At 36.0% G+C, this 24905-nt stretch overlaps 3 protein-coding genes across 3 annotated transcripts; 2 read left to right on the top strand and 1 right to left on the bottom strand.

Moving 5' to 3' along the window:
- Positions 1-1625: 1625 nt before the first annotated feature.
- On the bottom strand, positions 1626-18429 carry LOC106157688 (nucleolar MIF4G domain-containing protein 1). The gene is made up of 17 exons (XM_087013056.1): positions 18249-18429; positions 17517-17644; positions 16963-17048; positions 16202-16333; positions 15668-15809; positions 14998-15111; positions 13645-14332; positions 13004-13203; positions 12680-12804; positions 11888-11981; positions 11079-11184; positions 6350-6474; positions 5775-5894; positions 5077-5204; positions 4622-4786; positions 4152-4283; positions 1626-2851 (listed from the first exon to the last, which is right to left on the bottom strand). The coding sequence occupies exons 2-17, from the start codon at positions 17641-17643 to the stop codon at positions 2570-2572; spliced, it is 2766 nt and encodes a 921-aa protein (XP_086869182.1). The 5' UTR covers position 17644; positions 18249-18429; the 3' UTR covers positions 1626-2569.
- On the top strand, positions 7615-11230 carry LOC106157689 (uncharacterized). Its single transcript, XM_013533408.3, has 2 exons — positions 7615-7835; positions 8519-11230. Exon 2 carries the CDS (start codon positions 8580-8582, stop codon positions 10002-10004), a length of 1425 nt encoding a protein of 474 aa, XP_013388862.2. The 5' UTR covers positions 7615-7835; positions 8519-8579; the 3' UTR covers positions 10005-11230.
- A 137-nt stretch (positions 18430-18566) lies between the features above and the next one.
- Positions 18567-21760, top strand: LOC106157690 (uncharacterized). The gene is made up of 6 exons (XM_013533410.2): positions 18567-18707; positions 19329-20012; positions 20253-20359; positions 20620-20756; positions 20963-21131; positions 21449-21760. Exons 2-6 carry the CDS (start codon positions 19358-19360, stop codon positions 21659-21661), a joined length of 1281 nt encoding a protein of 426 aa, XP_013388864.2. The 5' UTR covers positions 18567-18707; positions 19329-19357; the 3' UTR covers positions 21662-21760.
- Positions 21761-24905: the final 3145 nt, after the last annotated feature.

The raw sequence follows: 24905 nt of genomic DNA, 5'->3' as shown, positions 1-24905 counted from the left end.
TAAGAGTAAAGTACAAGTAGATTTAGCAAAGACATTATATTAAAAATAATCGCTTCATTCTTCGTTTAAAAGCAACAGCTGTCAGTCCTCATAAACGGATTAGGCGTTAACTAACCCTACCCGCAGATCTTTTAGCTCAAACACCCATACTAACCACATAACCCGCGAATTAAGCGGCACACTGTAAATACATTTGCCACTGCACTCTTCCATTAAGTTTTCAACATATTAGCTTTCCATTTGGTTTTCAATATAACAAAACCGGCCTTCGGTGTGTGTGTGTGTGTGTGTGTTGTGTGTGTGTGTGTGTGTGTTGTAACACAATTTTAGAGGAGTGGTAAACTCTCCCTACACATGTGCTGACACTTTGCAAATGTATTTAGCACTGCGCTCTTCCATTAGGTTTTCAATATATTAGCTTTCCATTTAGTTTTCAATGTAACAAAACCAGCCTTCAATGTGTGTGTGTGTGTGTGTGTGTGTGTGTGTGCGTGCACGCCGTAACACAATTTTAGCTGACACTTAGCCCCACCGGGCCAAGCACCGACCAATCCACGACCCAGGTACAGTTACAGTTTGCTTGAGTCCATTATAACACTATATCTTTTTTATCTACCGCTCAGTTTAAATAGCATGTCATCACCGCTCATGACTTACATGTATACATAACATCATTTCTGTAAGAACATCAGTATCCGAGTGAAATTTAATTTTTCTATACAAATATTTCATACACCCTACATATATCTCACACACAGTACACTCTACTGGTTATTTTGTCGACGGCTGTTTTATCACATTTTCTTTTCATATACCGCGTAGATTATGTTCGATTCACGACATTAACTTTTACACTTAAATAGCTTGCAACACTACCCATGAGTTTTTACTTTAAGAACATCTTTACTCCCCCAGCCCCGTCTCACGTTGTCTTCACTAACAGAATTGAGTGATTTTTGTGGAGGCCGTCACAATCATGGTTGAGACAGCGTCATAAACGAGACACAGCAGCCTGTGGCACATTTTGTTATGAACAAAGATTGTTCACTTGAAATTTCTTCACAGTGGCAGATAGAATAGCGAAAATAAGGGGTTGAAAAAGAGGTAAAGGTATATAAGAGTAAAGTACGTGTAGCAAAGACATTTAAAAAAATCGAAAGAATCACTTCTTTTATAAACAGGAGCAGCCGGGCAGACGAATAAATTACTTAGAAAGATCCACGCTCTTCCATTATGTGTTCAACATATTAGCTGAGAGACAGATGGAAATACCCTGTTAATGACGTATTTCAAAGACATTTGGCCTTGAAATGGTTTAAATATAACGTGTGAAATTCAGTCAACAGCAGAAATACTTATTCCACTCAGTAGATCAACTTCACACAACGATTATGGAAGTAGTGGTTAAATGAGTGCTTGCTTACTGATCATGGTACTGTACGTGCTAGTACAGCTACACGGTTCCTACATGTACGTTTGTTATATCATCAACATTTAATATAGCACTAGGTCTTCAAAGGTTGTTTATCAAATTTCATTTTTTTAAAGCAGAGCAAGAGGACCAGTGGTTTTTTTTACTGTTGAATGATGCATGTTTTGTAGTAATGATGATATAAGTATAAACAGACTGTTTGCCAATGTTTATTCATATTACAATAGAATAAATCATTCTACACAACAACAATACATTCCGGTCTCAATAACAAAATGTCTCCATAATAAAATATTTCTGTACTGTATGCTATGAACGATTGAGTCATATCAGGGAATTATATCGGATATAAATTCCCTGGTCATATCAAGTACAACACACATAAGAATGAGGTTTATTTGACGGGTGATGACTGGGTTGACTTATACTGGGTACATGACAACACAAAGCTAAGTACCGTCAGCTTCATGGCTCCTTCATGGTGTACATGTAGTATACACAGTATTTAATGAAGTTTCCTCCCAGATAGTTTAGGAAACACGTGTACCCTGCACCTCTCTTCCAGTGCCAACAGCTCACCTCACTCTCTGCTCATGTAAGAAATTACTGTCAATTCATTAAAAATCCAAAAGAATGGTTTGCCATTTTTAATGGAGCAAAATAAAATGTCTTTTTTTTTCAGATATGAAGTAATAGTAAGTGGGATCTGCTGTATTTTAGACCTACATGTTAACTGTGAACTGAGCAGGAAAAAAGGCACATTTCTCACATCTGCATGAAAACTAGCCAGCATTTACATGTACTTTGTCTTCTATTGTACAAAGCCTCAAGTTTACTTTATACAATTGTCTGTACCACTTAATTTCAGAAGTCTCACTAACTTTGTTTTCCTGTTGTCAACAACAGAAACACTACTCTGCTACTTCAATGTATACTAATCGCCTCTTCCAACGCTGATAAAACTTTAAAATAAATATGATCTAAAGAAAGGAGAATACCTGGCCAAAGCTGCAGTTTTGAAGCCATTCTTCAATGCTGCATTTCTGCATTTGTTTTAAAAGTCTGTGTAATTAACATTTTTTAAGTTGAAAGGTATAAATCTGCAGTCTAAATGTCAATACAAATATCTTCTGAAAATTACAACTTCAATGAACTTTCACCAGCACTAAGTGCCCTTTTAGCAATACTGACCTTGACCTCAAGGTCATCCTTGTTTAAAAGTTCTTTATTCATTTTCCTAAGAATGAAGTGATCTAAAAACAGTTTCAATCCTTCACGAAGCATGTGTAGCTTAGGAAAAGGCGCAATTCGTAAAAATGTTTCTTTCACAATGGTTTCATCATAGAGCGTCAGCAGACCAACAAGAACATCTTTCAGAAACTTGACCATACTTTTGTCCAACTCGGAAAACTCCACAACCTGAAAGAGAGAAAGTGAATTTCATGAAATCTTCTCCAATGTTTCAGATAAAAAAAAAACTTTTTAAAAAACACTGACAAAACATTCTGCTGTTTGTTATTACTTGAGCAGGGTGATGTCTTACTAGATTGTAAAACTGAAATATATATTATATTTGATAAGAATCGTCACTGAAAAAATTTTACTTTGACCTTATGAGGTCATTTCAGGATCAATGCAATTTCTTGTTCAAGCTGTTAAAATTCATTTCCATTCTGGTGCATTTGTAAGTATATATAATTTTTTGAAGTCATTAGAAATCAAGAAAAAAATCAGCATGCCTGAGTACAATTATCATCCCCTTTGAATATCTTAAATATCATTTGTTTTGAATATTATGAATACAATTCATTCCCCTTGAAAATCATTTCCTTTGAATATATTTTCTAAATATGACAGACAAGCATTCTACCATAACAAAAATGAAAGCTAGCCAGGAAAACAGGCAAGTATACTGACACTAAGACAAAAGTTACTCCCATTGTGGCATCTTAATATGAACAGGTAAATTCCAGTAAACATTGAAAAAAACAGCTGTGTCAAGTTTCCAGCCACTTGACCTCATGAACTGCCTCTACCTTCCAAGATGTAACTGCTTCCTTCCAACCTAACTTCACAAGTTCTCTATCTAAATCCTACATTATGGTACATTTTCAGCTCTATTAAATCTGATGTTCAATTAAAATTATTATATCGCCTGGCACTAATGGGTGGGAAGCCACCGAATATATGATTCATAAAAAGGCAAAAGAGTAACTTTTATAAAAAATAATCCAATTTTATCAATTAAAGCTTGTTAGCAAATTTGTAGCAAATCAAAAACACCTTTTCTCACCAATGGGGTGAATGACTCCAAAATACACGTAAGAAAAACAAAAAATGCAATAACTTTCACAAAAAATAATCTCATTAGTGGATTTTCTAAAAAAAAACAGCATTTTCCTAAACAACACATATTGGTACATTTTCATTAAAACAAAGAGCACCGATTAGCAGTGATAAGGTGAACAACAATTGACAGCACTGGCATAGACAGGGATTCATACAATACATCTGTTATATTTATCATCTTTTTATTATTTTCTACCAAGTCATCCCTGATTTTGAGAGGAATTATCTATTTGCTGAATCAACAGCAACAGAATGCCAAAGTGAAACCCCTCTCCCCAAATGTCATAAAAATGAAGAAATGAAAATAAATGAATGGAAAAATAAATGAAATAGTCAATTATAATCATACCAAATAATGTAAAGACCCTACCTTGAATATAGACAAGGACAAGGCTTTGGTTGCCAGGAGATGAGCAATCATGGCTGCCAGGTTGGTAGCTGCTGTCTGGGTGACACTTGACATTGTCTTGAACTTGTCCCATAAACTGAACTGCAGGGTCATCTGAAATATGCCACCACACAGCTATATGACTTTGGTTATGAGGTCTGTCGTAATAAGATTTGAATTGCAAATCAAATTTGTCAAAAAAATTGGATAAATTACTTCATGTTGTAATTATAAATAAAAAAATAATTATTTATAATTATAATTTACCCAGTAATATTTACATCAGATGAATCTGATAAAAAATGTACAGATATAATAAGTAAATACAACAGCTAAAATGGTGAATCACTCTCCTGTCATATTCACAGAAATTCTGCAGCAGATAGGAGTAGAAAGTGTTGTCAATGCTTACCTCAAATCTCCTGTCATATTCACAAAAAAACACTGCTTACCTCAAATCTCCTGTCATATTCACAGAACTTCTGCAGCAGGTAGGAGTAGAAGGCATTGTGGACTCTCTCCTGCACACAGCAGTCCAGAATCACATGGATAATCTCACGCTCTTGCTGGTGCTTCAGTCCTAACTGAAGGAGCTTCTCAAATGCATCAACAAAATCCTGCAATTATAAAATAAATTTCAAAAGTATATACATTATCAAATATAAATTAACAGATAATAACAAATACAAAATGTTTATCTTTTATCATTATTATCATTACCTTCATCATTATTATCTTGTAAAGGCATATGGCTGCATGTGGTTCAGTAAAAGTTAGAGGCACTGGCAGACTCCAAATGCTTAGAGACCATACAGCCCCCCTCTCCCCCCCCCCCCCCCCCCCAAACCTGGTTAGCTTCCTATCTGTTATATTAGTTATTTAATCCCATGAGTGAAAAGAACCTTACCTCACTTGTCATGATAATACAGAAGATGTTTTTCCTCACATCTGTATTCATTCTTTGTTTTCTAGCCAGCTCTAGAATATATTCATTGCTGACATCACTTAGAACACTGGAATCCATTTTTGTTGGAGCTACAAAACAATTCCACTGAAGCCATTTACAAGCAAATCATCAAACAACGTAATAATTTCTCTTTACAAAAATCCTATATATTTCCTTGTTATTTATAGTGTGTGTGTGTGTGTGTGTGTGTGTGTGTGTGTGTGTGTGTGTAAATAATACCTTATTTCATTTGATTATCATTAAATTTCAATTTGAAATTTTTATTATGCTGTTTTATTTTATTTTTTTAATTTCCAATTTTATCACATATGAACCTTGTTCAACATAATTTAGTGGAGAAAGAAAAAGAGAGAGAGAAAAAGCTTTTTATAAAGTCTAACCCTTCCAATCTATTAACATCTCTCCCCACTGGTAAAAATTGTCTCCAGGACCTTCTCATTAACGGTTTCAAGTTTTAAATTTCAAATTTTATTCAAATGTATATGGAAGAAATCTAGTTACTATTATGTATCTCTTATATACCAATGAATGTGATTAATCAATTTATCAATGTGTTCATTATTATCATTGTCTCACTGTCTCATTACAACTGAAACAACATTACAACTGCCATTCCACTGCCCTCCCTCTGTACTCACCAGCTTCTTGCTGTTCCATCTGCTTCCCACTCCAAGCTGAGCCTACAATCCACCATCGTCCGTGTTCCTCAGCATCTAGCAGATCCTGTAGAGATATCCTGAGCTGGGTGTCTGCTGTGCCTGGAGAAGACAGCATGGATTAGGAGCCAAACATAGCATGTATGACAGGAGCTGGATTTAACACATGGGATAGGAACCAAACATAACACATGGGATAGGATCTGGAGTTAACACATGGCATAGGAGCCAAACATAACACATGGGATAGGAGTCAAACTTTACACATGGGCTAGGAGCTGGACTTAATGCATGGGATAGGAGCTGTAGTTAAGCATAGGATAGGAGCTGGACTTAACTGATGGGATAGGAGCTGGAATTAGCACATGGGATAGGAGCTGGGGTTAACACATGGGATAGGAGCTGGGGTTAACACATGGGATAGGAGCTGCAGTTAACACATGGGATAGGCATAAATACATGGACCATATCATCTACTGTCAATAGTGTATGCAGTTTGTGTTAAGTGCTTATATTTTTAATGGCATAATTTAGCATTTAGTTTAAACCTGACCTACCTCTCACATAATTCCTAAGTAATTTCTTCATATGCTCCATGTGACTGGGGTCATAGTTGGGAATCTTTCTCATGTTGTTGTTCTTAATGGCAAGGAGCACATCCAACATAAACTGAACTCTGGATCTAGAAATAACAATGTAATTATGATTTTTAAAATCACATGTGAAAAGGGAAAACAAAAGAACAAATTTATTCATGTATATTTAATGATATCTAAAAAAGTGACCTTTATATTTCATAAATTACTAAAATAAACTGCTTTGATGGGTTGTAATAATTTCAACCTTCACTAGAACATTTTTCTCTCCATTGGCAGCAAAGAGACCTATACCAGATGTAAAGAAATGATATGCAAACCTACATTTAAGCTTTAAGAAATGGTGATATGAAAAACAGCTAAAATTTCATGGTAAAATTTTTATGACACTTAAACTGGTTAAATCACCAACTGAAAATCTTGATAGGCATCAGCATAACAGTGCTTTGCGCCTGTGCATAGGACAATCTGTTACAGCTGAGTCCAGCCAATCTAAGCCACAAGTGACACAAAGGTAACCCCCTCATAGCAGTACATGAATAGAGATTACAATCATGAGCTTAATAATTCATATAGTGACATCTGATGAACACTGATAAGCACTGTAACCAGTAGAATACACTTGAAGTACTGCTTAATATACATGAAGGTTCCTTTATCACCAGATGAGGCACCCTGCCTTAATCAACACTGACCCTGTCTGTATTTTAAAATGTCCAAAAGTTAAAAAAAATTCATAAAAATAATCTGATCATGCTGATTTTTTCTTATTTTTAAAGGATTTAGTCTTTTAAATTTTTGAATATCAGTCTTTAAGAAAATCTAAAGTAAAACAACTTTACATGTACGGTTTGGCATTAATAGAATGCCAGATAGTGCCAGATATACGTCATAAGTCATGGTAACTACCAAGAGAGACACAGTGATAGTTTTCTTTCTTTTTTTTTTTTTCAAGAAACTTCTGACACTGAAAAAAAAATTTTGCAGACTATAAAAAATGACTGTTACAGCTACATTAAAGCATGTGAAAGACACAAATTGACATCATAGTCAGTGCAAAAAAAACATCAAAAATTATTTTTAAAAACCATTATACAAAATAACATCTTGCAATACAATACACAAGCCTGAAGATATAATGACCTTAAATGCATAACAGTAGTTCCATGGTCTTAGCCTTTGTTGGTTATAATGATTGTGGTAACCTAGATTTCTTTGGTCTGAGTCACAGCACATCCTGCAGAGCAGAGAGATGGTGATAGTCATACTTAACCAGGATACAAGCCATAAATTACAGATGACCCCAATGTTCACTGCACTGTAAGACTTAGTCCATAGTGTACCTACTGCTATCTTCAGCACAGGAGTTTAAAGAGTAGCTTTAAGAAGAGCAAGAGGCTGAGAGGAGTGTATTGACCGTCCACCTCAGACCATAGCATGAGCTGGTGTAAGTGATACACCTTATATACTTCACTGATTTACTGGTTTGTTGATGAATGGCTAAATAAAAACTTTACAGCACACTACTTTTAACCTGCCTTCATAGTAGGCTGCTTGACCACCATGCCAACAGCTACAGTAATGACTTAGATCTTTTCAATGGGGAAAATTATGAATTTTACAGATATTGTATTTTTTGAAGTCAAAAATTCTTAAAGTTAGCAACAAAACTGATAAACAGGCTACCTTATAGTTCTATTGTATACAGAAAAAGCACTACAGATGCTACAAAGAAATATATTTTTAATGATTTTAAAATTATGTATATGAAAAATTGTTAGTTTTTCCTCATTGAAAAGATCGAGTCACTACCATAATAACATTTACTGAAAAATACTATTTATATGAAACAAAACAGAGTCTCACTTTGGAGGGAAAAAGTTCATTCATGCAGGTCTGCTGTCTCTGTATACTGACCAACTGGTGTAACAGGTAACATTACTTGGTCAAAATCTTATCTAAATTAGCACAATTTTTGAAATACAGGAATGTGACTTCAAAATTAACCTTTTGGTAAGATACTTCTATTTAATTTTTGCTGAATGATAGCATGGCCATTATTTGGCTTTCTAATTTACAATTATGCTGATTTGTAAAAGGTTTGTTTAACTTACTTTTCACCCATTTCAGGTAATTCCAGCTGATGTATTTAAACGTGTTCATATCAAGCACACACTGACCAACACAAAATATGTTAGTTTATGTGAAGATATTATTAATTGTTGCCATGACAACCCAAACTGAAGCACCATGCCCATGGTCTGGTACCTGCAGCTGCTCATCATCTAGCACGTCAAACGAGCAGGCAAAGCAAGTCGAGCCGAAATACACGGTCAACTGCACTCTCAGGCAACTTCAAGCCATCCCTCCTAGCTCAGGAAACCCAGCATCCCTCACATACGAACTCATCGACTTTTCTCACAATAACATCACTTCCATACAAGATGGTGCTTTTCAAGAACTGACTACAGCACAGCGGATAGTCCGCTTGTCTCTGACACACAACCAGATCAGCTACATCCACAGAAATGCTTTCTTTGTCTTGAAGTACAAGTTGGATTACCTGTTCCTGGACTATAACCATCTGACTACAGTCCCTGGAGAAGCAGTGCGTTATCTAGCTGCTCTGTCAGAGCTCCACCTATCCTTCAACAAAATCAACACGTTCCCTGCGATGACATTTCAGGGCTACATGGAGAGCCTGGAGGAGCTGAAACTCCAAAACAACCAGCTGACCTCTCTTCCAACCAACGCACTTCTGGGTCTTCCTAACATCTTCCGTGTCCTGGACCTCAGATATAACAATATAGATACCCTCAACATTTGTACTCTTGCTGGTTTTCCTAACTTACAGTATGTGAAAATGGATGGCAATCAGTTATCATGCACCTGTGATCTCAAGTGGATGATAGACGGAGGAGTAAAGCTCCAGATTTCAGCGTCAACCCCAGTCTACTGCAGCCAGGGGAAAGATAACAGGGTTCTACCTGAAAGTCTTCAGTGTGGCACTCCACCTAACTGTGGCTACTCATCTAAACCTGCAGCCACAATGAATCAAACAACTACAACTACAACAGCTGTTACAGTGGCAAACGACAAAAATTCAACAATGGAAGTGGCAAAGGACCAAAATTCAACAATGGAAAATCAAGACAACACAGTGATAATAGTTGCCATTGTGGTGGTGATCGGCGTTGTGATCATCTCCGTTATTGTGGCAGTTGTAGTCATTTGCTGGATGAGACACAAACAGCACACCATGACTAATATAGGTCAAGGCCAAATGGGAATAGGTGGTCAAGGACATGACCCACTCAAAGGTGAAGGTCACCAGATGAGCATGCCAATTTCCATGGCCAATGGAACAGAGCATTTAGGGGGTGAAGCTGGATACGAGCCACCAGTCTCTCATGATGCTTCTCACCAGCACATCTATACACAGCTCCGTACCCTGCCCCCTACGCCAGTTAATAACGAGACAGGAGAGGCTCAGTATGAGGTAATGCATCCACCTGATCACCCTGTGTATCAGAACAATTATAGCTACTGTGATGACGTAAACGCCATTGCTCCTCAAAAACAGAATATACCAGACTACTTGGAGCTGTTGCAGTAACTGGATGGTATACATCCTGGGCAATAACTTACTTTTCCACATGCTGTCTTTCTATGCACAATTATACAAAGTCTTAACTTACCATACAGCAATCTACTTGCTGATATATAAACCCAAAACTCTAATTACTCAGTTGCCAAAGTGGTGGCTACTAGAAAAGTGATGACTATGATGTCAGTGGAGCTGAGACCAGGATTGGACAGGCTTTCTGCTGAGCTGAACATTGTCAATTCTACACACAGCAATACTTGATCTACAATTCCATTATTCCTTTATCAACGCATACTATATACTTTTTTCATAATGCAATTACATATATCATGTATATGCTAGGTATATCCCTCCAATATTCTTACTATATTACTAGGATGTTGAGGACCTCTTACTTCTGTACAAGATTTTTTATATTTCATATCTCCTGATAAATGGTACAAATGATTTTAAATCAGAAAAAAACAAAAAAACAGATAATGTTGTGAACTGTTTAATAACACTTGTAAACATATCAAGTTTTACACTTGTTGCAATGTATACAATACTTTGCAATTAAAAATATATTGATTGATTAGTGAAATAACTTCAATTATTGGACCTCCAGGTAAATGTGACATTATCATACATTACAGTTCAATTGTTTCATTTGGTAGTTATAACCTTTCATGAAATCATAATAGGAAAATTCATTGTTGGCATGTTTTCTTTTAAATGAAAACTTTCCTCACTTTGGTTATTTGTGCAGGGAGACAGAATTTTGCAATAAAAAAGTTTGCTCTAAAAGTTTTGATTTTCTTCAAGCTGATTGTGCTGAAATCCTTCTCCCCCACTCCCCCTCACCTATCTTCAAACTGGGCAGTGTCCACTGAGCTGGCCTGAGACCACCATCTCCCCCCTCACCTATCTTCAAACTGGGCAGTGTCCACTGAGCTGGCCTGAGACCACCCTCTAACCCCTTACCTGTCCTCAAACTGGGCAGTGTCCACTGAGCTGGCCTGAGACCACCCTCTAACCCCTTACCTGTCCTCAAACTGGGCAGTGTCCACTGAGCTTGCCTGAGACCACCCTCTAACCCCTTACCTGTCCTCAAACTGGGCAGTGTCCACTGAGCTAGCCTGAGACTGGATTTTCACAATAATCTCTCGTAGAGCCGCAGGATCATCTTTCCTCAGACTGAAGCCAGCATCTTAAATATATGAGAAGAAACTGAAATAAACTGCCCATATATTCTATTGTGGTCTCAAGTCTGATTTGTACTTGTTCCTTAAATGATTTAAAATAATTACTTGCTTGAAAATATTGGATCACAAAATTTAATTTTGCCAATTTTCGTTTGATTACAATTATTATAAAAACAAATGGAATCTGATTTAAAAAATGCACAATTATCGTCAGACTTTTATAGCAAAAATTCTCCTGGAGTTTTCAACTCTTCTACCTAAATCACAAAAGTAACACTAACATTTCAATTCATCAACATTTTAGGGGAAGGTACTGAATTACTCTTAAAGTGAAGATAGAAGTTAATACTCAGAAAATCATCACAAATGTTATATAATAGTAATATTCACATCAGTCTGGGGAAAGTGTACATGCTGGTGTTAAAGGGAAAATTGCTGAAATTTCCTGAAAATTTCACTTTTTACTAGTCTATGTAAAGATCTAACACACTCTTTAAAACTGCTCAGCTCTACACTAACTAGTGTACACATGGTCAGTGCACCAAAGAAAAAAACATCTTAACCCAACAATAGATCCTAAGTCAGAACTCTTGGTTTAAACTACCGTTAACTACAGTTATAAAAGTTCAGTGTTTTGGCAGAAACCTATTCCTAGCTAACCATCACCTCCCCCCCCCCCCCCCCACCCCACCCCCCAGTGATACTTACTTTTCAACAGCAGTAGCAGCAGCTCAATGTCCTTCTCCTGGAAGCGGTCAGCCAGCCTGGACATCACGTCCACTACGAGGACCCAGTGAGTGACCTGGGGTCAGAGAACACATCAAGCCAGTAACTACTGTGAAAATATGGAGGTCACTTAATATTATGCTTGTTTAACAATACCATAAAATAGCTCCAAAGTTCTTAAGGCCCAAAGCTGCGCAACATTATACATTGGTGACTAGTGCAAACTTTGTTTTTTTTTAATTGATTGTGTACTTGTGGTCTATTAAATGTTTTATCATTTAAAAATGTCTAGCATGCCACAGTAAACAAAATAAAGAACAGATATTCTGTGTGCAGATTGTAAGGGGCAGTGATAAATGCTATAACTCAGGCAAACTGGAAAAACAGTTATAACAGTGGCACTTTGCAGCCTTTACTGGCCAATCTGATTGTCTGCAAATTGTTTTACAAAAACTTACAGAAAAAAATAACACCTAACACTTCAACAATTATAACACAAATTTGCTATTAAAAATAAACCTCGATTCCCACATGCTCCCACTGTAGCATTGAGTGATAATTCATGCCTATTCATGCTAGTTTCAGTTTTACAATCCTTGCCAAAGGCTTCATAGTGTACAGTGACTTCCAGCCACCAAGGTCTTAGAATCCACCCACACAAAGCAAAATTAAGACAGTGCCCAGTAACTGAACATTTTACCAAATTTTACTAGTCATGCTATAATCTAACTGGCATTTTGCAAAGAGTCAGTTAACATCACAGGTAGGTTTTACCTTGAAGTTGTACAAGTGTGCCAAGATCAGCAGTAAGTTGTCTGCCTCCTTGTTTCCACCATAGTTGTCACTGCTCCTGAACAAACTGTTAAATTTTACAGCAATTGTTTGTATGAAGTGAGCACCTGGGAGTCAAATATTAAGATGATTCAGAATTAGTCAATGATCATAATTATGTATCTTAAATATCTTGAGAGATGTACATGTCATTTAAAATACATGGCTCGGTATCATTTATGTTTTGATAATACATTTAAAAAGTAAATATAAAAAATCTGACACAATTTTGTTATTTAGAAGAAGAAAAATCAGTTTTCTACGCACCAACTTCACTCCCAACATTCCCATGCAAAATGGCCACCAACATCACTATATCCAAAACAAGCCTCTCTGGCACCAGGACATTGGACGTACAGGATTCCAAGACTAAAGACGTCAGAATCCCATTCATGTCTGCTCTACTGTGTCTACGGAATAAGTCCTCAATCTGATGACTAATTGGCTGCATATTGGACTCTGACACTCTGAAAACGTCATCAACAGTTTGAACAGAAACTGAAGTTCTCGATCATTCAACATTCTCCATCACACCTGGGGCTGGGCTTGTAAAAGATCTAAATTAGCCAAAAATTGGTCTTAATGTTTTGATTTCATAAGGTTGTAAGAAATATTTCATTTAAAAAAAGCATAATAACAAGCAATAAGATAAATCATATTGTATTACAATAGCTTTATAAACATTAAACTTCTTAAAATTTTTTGTTGGCAATTCATTTTATTTATGAAATTGGTTGCATTTGGTCAAATTATATTTTTTAACCCAAATGGTAAATCATTTAGATAAAATGGAGAAAAGTAGTTTATGTGTTTTTGTAGTGTCAAAATGAAAGCATGTTTGTCAATGGTTTAATTTCAACAAGTTACCACCACAACTAATGCTAAGGCTTGTATCAAATAACTCTCACCTGTTAACCAAACCTTTCAGCTGCTTCTTCAATCTTTCTAGTTCCACTTTCTTCTTTTCACTCCTTCCCTCCATCATTTCTAGTCTCTTTCCTGGTGGAACATATGCTGCATTGTGTCCCTTACCCTGGACAATGTTTCCATGTCTATCCCTCAATCTACCGTAAATATCTTCACGATATTCCGTCTGTTCAGAGTCTTCCCTATCTTCACCTGCCTCTTCACCACATACTGCCATATCATCCGTGTCACTTTCTTCCATTTCACTACTTTCTGTCTGTTCACCATCTTTCCACCTTGTACTTTTTGTATTTTTGCTCAATTTGTCTTTTTTGGTTTTACCGGTAGTCCTTACTTTTAATTCTTTCTCTTGCATAGAATTTGTGGTAGTTTTTTTCAACTTGCCATCCTTAGTTTTCTTTAACAGTTTACTTGAATCATTCAACTCATCATCATCTCCCCCACTGTTTTCTACAATGTCACCAGTAATGTCATCATCGTCACTGTCATCTCCTGTCATCACCTCATCTCTGTCACTGTCATCTTCCTGCTCACTGCCAAGACTGTTATCTTCCTCATCCTCCTCTTCATCATCATCAACATCTTCTTCTTCTTTATCATCATCCGTATTGATCCCTTCTGGACCTCCATCATCATCTTCATCATCCTTTTCAATATCATCCCCAGAACCTGAGAAAGAAATAAGTGTTGGCATTAACCTTTTCATATCTGGTATTACAGGACTACTTTATGACTCTAAAATGTACTCCAGGCATAAACACAATAAGACATTTATGTCAATTAAAATTATTAAGTTGAAAATCTTGCCTTTTTACAGGTTTTAAAAAAGTTTTTTTAAAGATCTTTCTAAATGTCATTCTTAATATTGCCATTTCTTCATATGATGTGTCAGCAACAACACAAACTAGGATTAAATGAACATTTTACATGGTCAAATTAAGGAATTTGAAGAATAATGCAACTCATTTCATAGATTGTACTCCAGTTTTCGTGAATCCACAGGACTTTAAGTTTAACAAACCAGAACCATGTCATTGTGCCATTCTCCACCTTAAGCTTGGTTTCAGATTTTTCAAATTGAATTTAGCATTTTGTAGCACATACATTCCTTGTTTCGGCATTTAAAGTTTTGGAAAAGGTGTAGAGATTGTTATAACATAAACTGTGCAGCATATGACATCTTCATACAGTAAGGATATCTGTTTACTAAAATGTCTACTGTTTTCCAGTCAGGGGATCTATGACTTAAAAAAAAAAGGTCAATCCTCTTTACTAACAAAGTGATATATGTATAAAATTATATGTATTAAAGGAAAGCAACACACAAGCATTACCATCAGAATCAAAAGCAGACCCAAGGTCAGATCCAAGGTCAAGGTCATCTTCAAGGTCAGAGCCATCTTCATAGATAGCCTTGATCTTTTCCGAGTCCACTACATCAAGTATATCTGTGTAAGTCAGTCAAGGAATTGACAAACTATGATGACTTCTTTTCCACATCATAAAACGGTCACCTAATACCTAATCTGCTTTTATGTTATAACTTAAAGTAGAAGTTCAAATAATATCTTACCCTACAATCAGTAATAGATGTTCCTATTCAATATTACTTTATTATTACTTCAAATTTCACAGGACATTCAATTCTACACCTGACTTGGGATGAGACACTACAGGGCCCTGTATCTCGAAAGCATCGCAATTTGCAAATCGCTATATTAAATAGAGGCTACAATGTATTATATGGGACGAGTATGGGCGAGTTATGGAATCAAGACACTTGCACACATGCGCAACATAGAGAAACTTTCGAGATACGGAGCCCTGGACTTAGATGATGTCAAATACTGTGCTTTTTTCAAAGTACAACAACACATTGATAAATGAAATTTAAATAAAAAATACACTGAAAGTAGAAAACACTGTCTAATAGTAGTAATTTTTTATTATTTTAATAGTATCTTTTCAAACAAATCTTTCTTCGAATTTTTTTTTAAAGGATACACCCTAAACCATCTTCTTCAAAACTCTTGGGCAAGTTCTTGCCTTTCCTCTTGTTTAGTTTCAGTTGTTTCTCTAGTTGTTTGATCTGTTTTTCCTCTCTTTTGTTGGCTTCTCGGAGTCCTTGGATTCTACTATCTTCCTCCTGGGGAGAAGAGAGCAAGCAAATCAGATAAAACAATTTTGACAATGATGTCATGATAATAATAATAATAATAATGATAATAATAATAATTATTATTATTATTATTATTATTATTATTATTATTACAACACTGAAAATTGCTTTATTTTGAAATGATATATAAAAATTTTGAATAAATATTCAGCAAGTAGACATGTCAAATTATTGACATTACACCAGATATTCAACCATAGAGTTTCAAGTATATTAACTAAGTTATACTGCAGGGTTTCAATATTTCCCTTTGTTTGTATTATCCTGGAGGGACTGCTATGAAACTTGAAGGTGGTTTTATTCTCCAACTTTTGGACATACCACCTGTTATGTACACTACAGCTTCACTGCTGCAATACCTCAGCAATTTCTGCTTTCTTCTTTTTCTTTCTTTCTCTCTCTTTCTGTCTCTTCTTTTGTTTCTTACGCTTATCACTAGCAGCTTTTCTGATGTCCTCCTTTTCCTTGTTCAGGCTCTCCATAGTAGGTAGCTGAATTTGAGGAAGATTATGAATTAGAATTATATCCTAATCAAAACTTTGAATTTTTTCATAACTGTACTGATTTTCATGAGCAAATTCTAGTGCAATATAAGGGAAACTGTGTATTTTACAATAACCATGATTATCTATTCATTTGCTTTTACTGTCTTAAATAATAAAAGTTATTTTTGTTCATTGTTCTAGTGGTCAGTGAGATACAACATCTACTCACAACAATCTGAAGTAGGCCCCCTGCCGAGTTGGTTGTAAGCTAATAGTGACAACAAATTTCAACTTGTACTAAAAACTTTGCTGATATATTTATTGGTAAATCTTTAATTCTGCTAGTAGCAGAAAAACACATTCATCATCATCTGTCTCACTATGACAACTGTGAACCTGGTCAGGTCAAGCAAAGTCAGGTCAAGTGAGGTCAAGACAGGTCACAGGCCAGGTCACAGGTCTGGTCAAAGGTCATGTCATACAAGTTCCATTCTCTAGGTTCTGTGTTCACCAGTTTGCATGTTTAAGACAAAAATTTCATCCCAATGGATATCAATAAACTGTAATGATGATTCAACACCATGAAGCTAAAATGAAATTGTCACTTTGGAAAAAGGTCTAATCACACTACTTACTGTCTTTTTCTGCAAGTATGCAGCTTTTCTCATTTTTTTAAGTTTTCGCATTTCTTTCCTTTTTGCCTTCCTTGGCATATGGCTAACTGCAAATAAAAAAGACACATGTCAAATGTGCATTTTGTGAAGCTTTCACTAACATTAAACTGCAGTTTTTGAGTGTCACACTTTTTCTGAAACATCATCCAAACCAGTATGGTAATGGCAATTGGGTTATCAACATAAACCCTTTTGATCGTGTACAACCACATCTGTGATCAAACAACAACTTCTATGCAGGTAATATCAATTCCCATTTTAATTAGGCTGCATTCTAAACAGAGGAATAACTAGTCTGAGGGTCAAATATGGTGCGACCCACTTGAATACTTCCCCACGAGTATCTATTCAGAGTCTAAAATTAGGGGATTAGATGGCAAGCTTTGTAGTGGGACGCCATATCTGACCCTCTGTCCACCGTTTTGAATCAGTCTTAAATCAAATTTATTTCTGTATCTAATTCCCAGTATTCTGTCCCAGTTCTGCAGGGTCCCCTGCCCTCAGGTTCACCATACCTTTCCTGGCTCCCTGCTCCTCATGACTGCCAATACCAGCAGGTGTCGCTGCTGCTAACTCCTCAACAGAAGCTCGGAAACGCTTCAAATTTGGCTGGTCAAATCCTCGACCTTTTCTCTTTGTCATTCTGAAAGTAAAAACATCTTTGAGGTAACATTAACAGATTTAAGATTTGAGGAGGTTTATAAATACAATTAAGCAAGGTTAATGTCCTTATCACTAGCAAGATACAAAATTGCTAAAGCACAAACGGGTGCAACATAATTGTTTTGACCATCCATTTATTATCTTAGTAAATACATGTAATTATTCAATCAAGTGAATTTTTTAAAACAAAGTATAAACAGTTAACTTATTATATTATAATCTTTAGACATAAAATCTACTCGTTTTCTTGCATTATATAGATAGAGAGATAGATTCATTTTGCAATAAATAAATATATAACAACTGAGGATAGCACAAAAAGCGCTTTAACACTTATATCCATTGTGTTCTTCAAAAGTTAATTTCTCGGGAGTTATAATTTCTTTCAGAATAACAGGTTAACTAAAATTCTTTCTGCCACAATAATATACCCTCCGGTCATGTTCATACTGATAAAGGAATATACATATACATGTACATGTGCCAGTATATTATCATGAACCCAAGGTTTAGTTGTGCAGTGCTTGCGGAAAAGATATTACAAGTTGGATTTGCTGCTTCAGAATTCCAACATAAGAGATTACCTATAGTCGTGAAATATTAGTCTGCTATCGTGATCCTTTCAATCAGAGTCCCAGAAATCGTCTAATGGTGGAACATATAAATCCTGTACTCGTGCCTTCCTCCACCACGTTGTTTTGCTGTTATCATAACATAGCTATAGAGGGCGCTACAATAAGGATAACACTGAAAACGATGTAAATTGTTAATTTTGGGAAATGTCAGTCATATTAAATTGTACTCGCACTTTATAAATAAAATATCAATTTGGTAAAGCACCATGAAAACAAAGAAAAAAAACAACGTTATTGACATTTTTGCCAAATTTCAAATAAGGCTATCTTGTAACCTCAAAAGTAGGTCACAAGATTTGTGTCACGCTTCCAGCATGCACAGTGTACAGAGCTCTTGATGTTGGTTGTTTGTGAGTTGATGGCGTTGTTATGTTGTTACTACTGCGTTTACTCGGGTAAAATTGAAAGGTATACTTTTTATTATTATTTATGTAAGTTAGGCCCAAGCAAAACACTAGATCGGATTTCATCACCTTGAGAAATGATCATGGTCCAGGCTAGCCTACACTCAGCTGGCCCTTAAGTCCTCACACTTGTCCACGATAATGCCGAAAACACAGGATCAGTAATTAGATACCTGCAAAATTGGTTCACTTAATTAATTACCTTTTATTTCAGTTGTAAATTTCGTATCTAATTTTTGAATCTGGCCTAAACACTACTGTCGAGTGAAATTTGCCATTCAAGACCCCCGTTAACCTGGACGTTAACCTCGGAGTTCAGATGAAACTGGGGTAAAGGAGCCATATTACTACTGGGTTTTTTTTTCCCGTGGTTTTTACTATTTTTAGGTTCATTAACTAGGTTCATTTCCTAATCAAGGTGACAACCAGGCGTGGTTTGTAAGTTAAATGTACAGTAATTAATTAAGTTACTGCTGCTCAGTGCTAAGTTCCTAATAGTAACTTCTTGAATTGATTATTAGTAGTAATCTGTCTAACTCCTGTACGTTAGTGAAGCAGCTATTTTAAATAATCATGACTCCATAATCTGTTTTCTATTTATTCCCTTGGCCTGTTTTGTTTTCAGACAGAAACCCTCCTTGTGTTGCAGTGGACATGTTGAGGGGTGGCTACAATAGCCTGTGGCTGTGCAGATCATCCTCAGAACGGTGCACTGATGGTATCAGAAGATATTTACAAAGATGTCTGAAAAAAGGCAATTATGAAGAGGAGAAAACTGATTTGAATTATGCTGAAAAGAACAATAATTTCTCTTGTGTGTTTGAGAAGAAACTAGCTTGTGCTCAGATCAAAGGCAACTTTTTACCTCTGAAGTCCTCTGTAACTGTGAAACATAATGTTCCAAGGAGCTCAGATAAAGTCTTTATCAGAATGGATAGCCTGTATTTAAAGTTAAGTGAGAAGCATGGCTGTAGATACAGTATTGAGAAGGAAGAGCTAAAAGCAGCTGAAAGCATAAAAGGGATACTCAGACATAACAAAGACATTGAGACATATTCTATATCCCACTGTAAAGTCAGTCTCAGTTTGGGCTTGTGGAGTTTACACCCTACCACCATCAATCTTCCATTTTTGAGGGGCACATCCAGAGTTTCCCTCTATAGTCCAACATGTGCACTACACTGTGGTAATGTATTGTATTCTGGACACAACAAGTGGTCCAAACTGAAGCACACCAAGCCAGCAGCAGACCTGGCCAAGTCCAAGAAGATTGTAGCCTACATTACCAAACTGGAGGTAGCATGTAAAGGTAACCATGGCTGCTGCCCAGTTGTAACACTTCACAAGTAATGTTAAATAGTATAGTCAGTTTTATGCTTGTAGAAAAGAAGAAACTTATGGTAATGACTCATTTTTTCAATGGGGATAATTATTAATCCTTCAGAAACATAATTTTGGAATCATTAAAAATATATTTCTTTGTAAAATTTGTGGTTCTTTTTCAAAACCTTGATGATAAAAAGATCAAATGTTGTCTATTTTGGTGTAGAGGGAGGCACTGACATGAACGTCAACCCAGCTATTGGCAGAGTTCTTGCTGAAGCCAGCACAGCACAAGTTCCAAAAGAGCCTCTGTTGAAAGCTCTTGACAGAATTGTGAGTCTTTTTTATATACTATACATAATACTCTGTAATTCAAAGTGCAATTAGAATTTGTCCACTCTTAACGCTAAAATAATTTTGAAAAAGGGGTAGAAAAATAAAATGAAGAAAAATACTTCTATAATATTTAGATTGGTACATAAAATATGTTTTTAGAGCAAAAAAAATGTCAGAGGCCAGTATTGATAGTGCCTTGTTTCACCTGTCACTGTCCACATTGTCCCCAGTAATGGAGTAAGTTTTTTTCCTTCCAGGCCAACAAGAAATCCAATGAGACAGTGCTGCTAGAGGTAGTGGGGCCTGGAGCCTGCTGTCTTGTTCTGGAATGCTGGCTTCAAGATAATCTTCAGAACACAAAAAGTGTAATCCAAAGGCATCTTAAGAAATTGGGGTAAGTTATACAGGTATAATTCATCAGAAATTCAGTGGAATTATCTTAAAGTCCTAGATTACAGAACACGATTGTGTTAATAGATAAATTAAATGAAGATGAAAAAAAACTGGTCAGAGTGACAGGAGATTCCACAGATATTTAGAATTCTTCAGTAATAAAAATGATATATTACACTTCTGTTCACATGTGTGTGTTCTCTGCAGAGGTCGCCAGTCTCCCAGTAAGTTTGCCTTCCACCGTAAAGGTTTGGTTCAGGTGCTGAGACCAGTGCATGATGATTTCACCCTGGACGCAGCAGAGGAGATCGCCATTGAAGTAGAGGCGGAGGAAGTCTCTGAAGACAGTGATGAACTGGGGCAAGACATCCTGGAGGTACAGTTTTTGTACTCTTCTCTCTCTCTCTCTCTCTCTCTCTGTGATAGTAGGTGGGGGTAAGTTTTTAAAGGCAGTGACAAATTTTGTTTTGCCCATTTTGTTTTGAATTGATTAATTGATTGATCTTTGATTATTTAATCCAATCTTTACCGCTTCATTGTAATCAGGATATTGCAATTTATTTTATTTTTTTCATTGGGGTCAGGAAAAGTTACAGATAAATGGAATGAAGCATATTTATATAAAGTCACCCTAAAGGTCACTAACCTCTGCCTTCACCACATTTCCACTGATATTGTATTTGTTCTCTTCAGTTTATCTGTGACCCTGACTCTCTGAGTGAAGTGGGCGCCAGTCTGCGGAATCAGCAGTACCAAGTTCTCTCTGAGAGCATCGCCTTCATACCTCACACCTACAGGACACTTTCTGGACTGGAGCTTGAGGCAGCCACAAAACTTGTGGAGAAATTGCTCTCTCTAGATTTTGTCATCAATGTTTTTGATAACATTGAGGATGCTGATGCATGATAGGACAAGTGATATATTAATTATTTATCATCATTTATAATAATTATTACACCTGAATCATTTTAAAGTGGAATAAACTCCAGTTTATTGAGGAATGTACACTTTGAGTTTTGTTTTTGTGTATGATCAGCATGTTTGAAATGTTGTTCATTGTTGCTTAAAAAAGAAGTAACACAATAATAAATATAGCACTCCAAATTTGAGAAGCATCACTTACATGAATTTTTATCAAAAAAAAAAAAAAAAATATATATATATATATATATATATATATATATATATATATATATATATATATATATATTGTTAAAGCGTTATGTTTACAAACTTTATAAAGTATAAAGAATTAAGTTTAAAACTGTTAAAATGAGATACAGCTAGGATAAAAGATACAAAAAACCGTTCATCACCTTTAAAAACTGGAAGCCTAGAGTTCTTTTGTAAATATTTGAAAGGTCGTGAGCTGAATTGAAACTGCCGTTTATGACAATCATTGTTTTGTTTACTACTCTCTTAAGATAAATTAAACATAAAATCCATCTTTTAGTTGCAAGAACAAACATTTTTATGATAAGAATAGAAGTAAAATCTGTTCCAATCACGCCACTTGTCATCTGTAGTTTTAGACCATTTAATTAACGCATAAGTCAAAAGTGCTTTCCATAACACCCTTTATAAGGGAACGAACAAAACCGGTACTATTTTATTTTATCTGCCCACTAACATTATTATCTCTGCCTATTTCTCTCGGTAGCTCTTTTTAAAAATGACAAGGTTTTACTTTTTATACCTTTCGTTTTTTAAAAATGTTCCAAAAATATTCATTGGGTGTAAAAGAAGTATGATTAAAGTAATATTTTCAGTTCGTATACGAAGTGCCTATTTCGAACGAGCACCAAGGAAAGGATTATGGAGCAACAAACATCGACAACGACGTTAATTCATGTATAGTCATTATACATCATATCCAAAAAAAGAATGACAACTGATTTTTAGTATAATTAAAACGCCTGTGAAAGAACCTGGAACTCTTTCACGTTGTTTTTCAGTCTCTCGGTTGAAATAAAGAACCCGACGTTTTTTTACCGCGCTGCAAAAAAAAAATAAATAAATAAATAAAAATAATAATAAAATACCCCCTACCTCCAGAATGTTACGACATGTATTGTTAAAGACACGTATGAATCAAATTCAAACAGGCTACCTCAAGTTTGATGGAAGCTGTCAAGCGCACACGATTATGAATGACAGTTTGTAAAAAAAACGACAACACAACAATTACTATACTCTTCTCTTCGAACATCTAAAACTCCAATATCCTTTGATTGACAAGATGCCAATCAAATTCATCAGTTTTGATAGCTGCTGTCAAGTAATATCAGCTTGATTGGCAGGGTTATATAAACAAACGTCAATTACAATTATTACACAGTGGATCACTATAGTCGTCGAACACGTTTAGTTCAAGCGTCCTACATCCTTTGATTGACAAGGTGCCAATCAAATTCAGTTAATTTTGATAGCAGCTGTCAAGTTATAACAGCTTAAACGTCAATCATCGCGCACTGTGATTTCTCTTGCTGCGAAAGAGTGAATTCGCCGAAAGAGAGCGCTAAAATCTGAAGTTAGTAATTAACTTGCAAAATATTTCAAGAGAATATTAATACATGTACAAAATGTTTCTAAAAGTAGTTCTCTTTCTGAACCCTTCAGCGAGTCTAACACGACACTCTAGATTACGAACTATTTTGTAAAAAGAAGAATTTAGCAAAAGAAACCAATTAAAAACGATTCAAGTAAAGAAATATGACATTTGATGTTATTCTGGAGGTTATTTCAAAATTAGTACAACTATGTGCCCCAGTATGTGAGCGAAAGTAGGAAGAATAAATGTTTTTGCATTGTGTGTGGAATACTGACAGATTCTTTTACTGTCAAAGTCTACTTTCTGCAAAATAATAAATAAATAAATAAATAAATAAAACGATACTAATTCATCTTCATTAAAGGTGACATTCGTGTTGTGGTTGAGGTAAGTGGTTTAATTTTTGCGGGGCTAAATGTTAGCAAGGGCCTGTGATAATAAGTGGATGGGAAACAAAAATATAACTGTAAACAAAAATATTACTATCCTATTTAACAAAGAAACCGCTGATTCGCTCTTGTAAATATTTTGTTAGTTTATTTTAGTGCAGTAAAGCGTGGATAAAATAGTTCAAAACGCCCTCACAGTGCCGTTCAGCTGCAGGGCTTAGGATCCAGGATTATTAGATGGGGGGGGGGGGGCCGGAACGACAGGCCTCGGATGCGAAGCTGACCATTGCCCTCTTGGTGTGGGGTTTGGGGCCTGCTTAACGGCCCCAACAAAAAAATGGTGTTTTGGAGAGCAACCATGGTACAATATATTCAATAAAATATGCTAAGTTACGCGTGAGATGTTGATGAAAAAGAAGCATTCTCGGTAAATATGTCACGATGGTATTGAATTATTCTACTTTTAGTTGCCACGCGAGGCATAAACCACAAGACATTTTTTGTTGTTGTTGTTCTTTCATAACTAAATTGGAGAGGTGTGCCAAGTACCACAGCTGGTCGACATACTGTATCTGTACTACTTAATGGGCGCTGCATTGGTTGATTAACTAAAAAAAAAAACAGTCAAATTGGTCAACAGCTTCAAAGTCTCAAATATAATCTAATTGAAACTACTGCCATTAATGATGCGAATTAATATTTCAACCTAACTTTTTTAATATTAATCTTCCCAAAGTAATTTCGTGAACCTCGTTTGAAAAATTTTATCTTAAAATAAGCATAACACTAAGTCAAACTTCAATAACCTATAAGACAAGGTCGTCAATTTTTGTAAATTTACAAATCTATGAACCTATTATTTAAAAAGAAAGCTGCAATTGTTCTGATTCATCAGCGTCTAAAGTATAGGATAATCTTAGAGCTCATATGAATATCCATTCAGTCAAGAATAGCACGTTGCCATCATTGCAGAGCCAAGTATTGGTCCCTTCTTGCCAAATCCCCACCTCCTTCTCCACGTCCCTACCCCTCCCCACGGCCTTCTCCACGTCCCTGCCCCTCCCCACGGCCTTCTCCGCGTCCCTACCCCTCCCCACGGTCTTTTCCACGTCCCTACCCCTCCCAACGGCCTTCTCCACGCCCCCCCCCTACATTTTTGCCTTTTTTTCATTAATGTTAATGTCCGGAGTGTTTTAAAAAGTCCACTCTA

The sequence above is a fragment of the Lingula anatina genome, chromosome 5, assembly GCF_051362555.1.
Source record: "Lingula anatina isolate TDL-2025a chromosome 5, LinAna3.0, whole genome shotgun sequence".
Lineage (NCBI taxonomy): Eukaryota > Metazoa > Brachiopoda > Lingulata > Lingulida > Lingulidae > Lingula > Lingula anatina.
Note: the sequence above shows the minus strand (reverse complement) of the source record. Positions and strands in the feature narration are given on the sequence as shown.

Coding starts and splice junctions, on each gene's coding strand:
- LOC106157690 (XM_013533410.2), top strand. CDS start 19,358: ATGTTGAGGGGTGGCTACAATAGCCTGTGGCTGTGCAGATCATCCTCA. Junction 20,013..20,252: donor ACTGGAGGTAGCATGTAAAG/GTAACCATGGCT, acceptor ATTTTGGTGTAG/AGGGAGGCACTGACATGAAC. Junction 21,132..21,448: donor TGGGGCAAGACATCCTGGAG/GTACAGTTTTTG, acceptor TGTTCTCTTCAG/TTTATCTGTGACCCTGACTC.
- LOC106157688 (XM_087013056.1), bottom strand. CDS start 17,643: ATGACAAAGAGAAAAGGTCGAGGATTTGACCAGCCAAATTTGAAGCGT. Junction 11,982..12,679: donor CACACTTGTACAACTTCAAG/GTAAAACCTACC, acceptor CTCTGACCCCAG/GTCACTCACTGGGTCCTCGT. Junction 5,895..6,349: donor ACTTAGGAATTATGTGAGAG/GTAGGTCAGGTT, acceptor TGTCTTCTCCAG/GCACAGCAGACACCCAGCTC.
- LOC106157689 (XM_013533408.3), top strand. CDS start 8,580: ATGTTAGTTTATGTGAAGATATTATTAATTGTTGCCATGACAACCCAA.